This window comes from Glossina fuscipes, unplaced genomic scaffold, assembly GCF_014805625.2.
Source record: "Glossina fuscipes isolate IAEA_lab_2018 unplaced genomic scaffold, Yale_Gfus_2 58024, whole genome shotgun sequence".
Lineage (NCBI taxonomy): Eukaryota > Metazoa > Arthropoda > Insecta > Diptera > Glossinidae > Glossina > Glossina fuscipes.
The window spans coordinates 1,077-5,886 of NW_024001264.1; the positions used below are offsets into that span (position 1 = coordinate 1,077).

Here is a 4,810-nt window from a genome sequence, read left to right on the forward strand (position 1 = left end):
AGAAACAGTGGAAGATTTTTCACGCAGGTTGACATTAAAAATGGACTAAATTCGTCAAAGACTACATGTGCAATAAGGCATAAATTGTATGCACTTCTCGTTCTCTAAGCAAAAAATTGCGGATTTTTGCTCGTTAGTTATCTACCACGAAAGATAGAAAGTGGAATTTTTCTAAATTTACACTATAGAGGGGCTTTCTAATTATATATAAATATGGAAGACAATCTGCGCGATGACACAAAGTTATACACGATTAAATTTTCATTTCTCTGCATGTCGTTGACGTTATGCATTTGTTACTGATAACGTAAACACGGGAGAATGTTGAAAATTATTTCGCACATTCTTTACATGAACATATACTGTCTGTCTAAAAAATTATTAATTATGAACGTCACAAACTAAATGAGACGGTCGCCACTATATTGTAGATTAGTTTTTTCTTAACATACCCATTATATATATATAATGTATATACAATACGAAGACGGAGTGAAGATCTATCAGTCCATCTGTCCCGCTTGCATTTCTGTGTTCAACCTACAAGTGCTGGGATGAACTTAGCAGGTCGATGCATTTTGGCACAAGAACGACTGTTGGATCGTACTAATTTATCGACCATTTCCCATAAAACATCTTATTTTGAAAAACCATTCTATAGGGTGGTGCACGGCATTTAATTTTGGACCGTGGCCCACTATAATGTTTTTAGTTCTTCTCCGTCACCATTCTTACTAAAATACTTCTCAAAAACATCAGCTCGCCTTAACGCTTAAAGACGCAAACTTTCTGGCATTTTTGATTCAATGCTTAGTGAATGGCTCATTATGCTCTTAGTGGAGATAGATCCAAATTTCTGTTAGTTGAAGATAAAATTCTATTACAGAGTGAAATCACTCTCTCTTCCTCTTTATTTCGCTTGATTATGCTCTTTATTTATTTTTCTACAACTTTGATAAGAATGTACTTATCTCAGTAACGGAAACGGGTTGGGTAAGGAACGAGGTTGCACTCTTCTCTTCCGGAAAGAGGTGTAAATTAGTTTTATTTGCTTTCGGAACTTAAAGTTTTTGTGGAGTATAAAGAGGTGCAATTTTGTAAATGAAGTTATTTCGGCAAAAACTGAATTTTAGAGGCATCTAAAAAAATTCCCCGGAAGGGTCAATTTAAGTGGTGGGATAAAGCTGGCATTTGGTATTGTAGAATACATTTATAAAATTTCTCTCTTAATGATTTTTGGACATAACTAAATAATTACTTATATGGTAGCTAATCACACACAGTATATCATATATATATATATATATATATATATATATACATATAAATGCAAATTTGAAATAACATTTATTAATATTTATTGACTTTTTCTTAACAACACAACCGTAGGCTAACGTAATAAATGTAATAAATGGCAATGCATAGGAAAATAATAAAATGAATTACTAATTATAAACCTAAACAATAAAAGACTATAATTTTTTAACATTTAATTAACTATAAATAAATACGTTTACACTATAAATACAACAAATTATGTTAAATGGCTATTTATGTACCAAACATTTTGTTTATAGACAATGCTAAATGTGCAAGTAATCGATTTTACTTTTATAGGCACTTGGACAAAAAAGCATACACTTGCATACGTTTAATGTTTATTTTAAATAAACGCTATGTGCATGTGCTCGACATAGACTGTCTTTCACTTGTTGCGTAGACTAGAAAACCACTAATAAAACCGTTAATTGCACCAGCAATGTGAGCTTCAACACATATCCGTGGATTCATATTTCCATTCGCGATGGCGTGGTATGTCGTAAAACATACATCACTGAGGAATAAAATTACCATACATGTTAGTCGTAAGTAACGGTAAGTTAAGTAATGAAAATTCTGCGAAAAAAAAGGGGAAAAAAAGTAAAAAAAAAAAAAAATCAAAATTCCTTATGTAAGTGTTTCGTTAGTAACTGACTGACCTTTATTAAATGTGGTAAGTGGCTCATCAACATACCATAGACACCGGCTGAAGCACCCATTAACGAGAGTTGTGGAAGTAAGTATAACGTGGCCAATGAACCAGAAACAACGCCCGCCATATAGACAATCGCCACTCTCAGATGCCCTTGTTCTATCTCCAAACATACGCCAATCAACAACTATGCTCAGTGTATGCACAAAATCATTCAATCGTATCGTATCGACATACGGCGGGCGAAAGGTGAAGAGATGTTAGCGAGATTTCACACATAAAGTTATAATATATAAGTGTGCAGGTGTATGTATGCGTATAACGTATTATAAATTTACCTGCAGGCATATGTTCATTGTCAGATGAAATAGATCGGAATGTAAAAGCATATATGATATGAAACGCCAATACTGGTGTTTATATTTGGGTATAAACATTAAGTGTTCGATTAAACATTTATTGTTTAATAAATATATGGAGATCTGTAGGAAAATTGATCAAGAAGGTAACATCTTTAGTATAAAAACAAGTGAAAATGCCATAGTGAGGAACGGCCCACTATTAGATACTCTACACCACTTTGCTTAATACAGGTGTTTGTATAACGACCTTCTCAAATATGATGCTATATACGAAGTGGTCCGATCCAAAGCGTTTTTAATAGTTAAAACATGTCAGTGTAACACACTTGGTTAAAATATCTCAAAAATGGCGATCTATAGCTTAGATCGATCCAGAAAGTTATCATGAATCGAAGTCCCCTTTTCGCAGAAACTTATTATTATTATTATTATTATTAATTTCGCCAGAGAAATAAATTCTAAGACTAAACTCTTAAAAGCACTAGCATCTAAGGCTATCGGCTTTTATTATTATTATTATTAAAAACTCTACCGCACTTGAGATTCGAACCCACGACCATTGACTTGCTAGTCGAGACTCTTGCCTACTCGGCCACTCAGGCGGAAACTTAATATATCCTTGCACAACAAGCAGTGTAGAGTAAAAAAAGTGTTATAGCTTTAAGTAATGAAGTTTCAATTTTATATAAGCTCTTTAAAAAGGAGAACCCTATCAGTCTAAAGTTCGTAAGTAGGTCGAATAAAGTAACTTCAGTTCGAAATTCGAAGGCCTTCACCTTGTTATCGTAGCATTTGCTTGACTGTAATCAACTATAAACACCCACAGTGAGCAGGTAAACATGCAAAAATTGGCCATTTTTATGTAACACAATACCTTTATTTAGAATATCTTAGTCTAACCATTATATAATTCCGGCCAGACGCTATTCTTTGTAAGTGCGTTTTAATTTTTTTATTCATGTAATCAATCGTTCAGGGAATGTTCCCGGTGCATGTAGCGCAATGATGAATAGAACAACGTGGGAAAAGAGAAATAAGGAGTAAACGAAGCGTGGAAGATGTATATTCGATTTTCCGTGTAGCTGTAGCTACCATCACAAGCCAATTGCAATTAAGGTAGGGTTTACCGCAATGAGAATTGTGCCTGTGTACGTCGACTCAACAGCCACGTTTCTTAACTCTCCGGCTACGCGATGCCTTCCGTTTGCAATAACAAAATATTTGATAGAAGAAAGCCAGAAATGGCGAATAAAATCCGCAAAAGGATAAAAGGCCGATCATCGACTGAAAGTGCGCGAGCTAGCAGATGTGGCAGCTTTTTCAAGAAGTGTTGCACATCACATATTGACTAAAACTTTGGTCTTAAAAAATCTGTGCTTAGAATGGATTCCGCCTTTGCTCATTATGGCATCGTTGCCAGGATGTTTCACAACAATTAACATCATATCAAGTAGTTCACAATTGTGATGAGGGAACAGAGAAAACAAAGTACAGAAAGGAAAAGATGAGCCCTAATAAAAGCGAGAGCGATTCCATTTCCCTAATTATCTTAAAACACAATAAGCAATCAATTAAAAAAAGAAAAAAATATATTTTTTTTTATCAACACATCACGTATTCGTTGTTGAGAAGGCCCTAAGTGAACAGTTGCAAAATTCAAATTGCTTTCTCGCGCACCATATTCGGCAGATTTGATCGATAGGATTATTTCTCCAAACTTGAAAAATATTGCTCCATGGTACAGGTTTTGGTCACAATAAAGTGAAGAAGCATTTGGATGAAGGGTATTTTAATAATCTCGACCGTTCTCCTCTTGAAACATTTGAACATTACCGTGCAGTGGGAGTACGGTGAGAAATAAAAGTTATTTATGAATAGAAATTATTATGCTTATCTTCGTTAAGTCGTATGCTTCTGGGAATTGCCACGTAACTCTATGCAAATGTTAATTACGTTTTTTCTATTCAAATATTAATTACGTAGCGGTAATATATAGATTGTTGGTAAACGAATACGAATGCGGTAAACTAATAAAGTTTCGTGAAACATTTTTATGCATAAAAGAAATATTCTATCAGGAAAGGATTAGTGTATTCTACACCATCTCTATTGTTGTGCGAATGTATGTAACACCCATAAGAAACTCGGATAGACCTAATTTTTATTATACCAACTAACTCAGAAAGTGATTCTAAGCTTGCCTGTCAATCTGTCCATATGTACGTCAACTTGTCTCCCTGTCTCGTCTCTCGAGTTCAATCTACAGGCCGCAAGACACCGCTGTCTTGTGGTTCAAAGACGAACACTATTGAAAATAGTTCCGACCGGGCCACTTTGTCGGCCACCTTCCATACTTCCCTTATCTTGAAAAGGCATTATATGAACAACTGTTTTAAGCGAAGTACCGTAGGGTATTTGATGATGGCTTATGGCCAACTATAGTCTTTTGACTTGTTTTAATTATAAGGAGCGAAAC

At 34.7% G+C, this 4,810-nt stretch overlaps 1 protein-coding gene across 1 annotated transcript; it reads right to left on the minus strand.

Annotated features, from left to right (window-relative positions):
• Nucleotides 1-1,663: 1,663 nt before the first annotated feature.
• On the minus strand, nucleotides 1,664-2,460 carry LOC119643162 (protein rhomboid-like; the record flags this gene model as incomplete). The annotated part of the gene is made up of 3 exons (XM_038042508.1): nucleotides 1,664-1,896; nucleotides 1,980-2,159; nucleotides 2,311-2,460. Coding segments are annotated over 3 exons (552 nt in total), but the record flags the coding sequence as incomplete, so codon positions are not given.
• Between the last annotated feature and the right edge of the window lie 2,350 nt (nucleotides 2,461-4,810).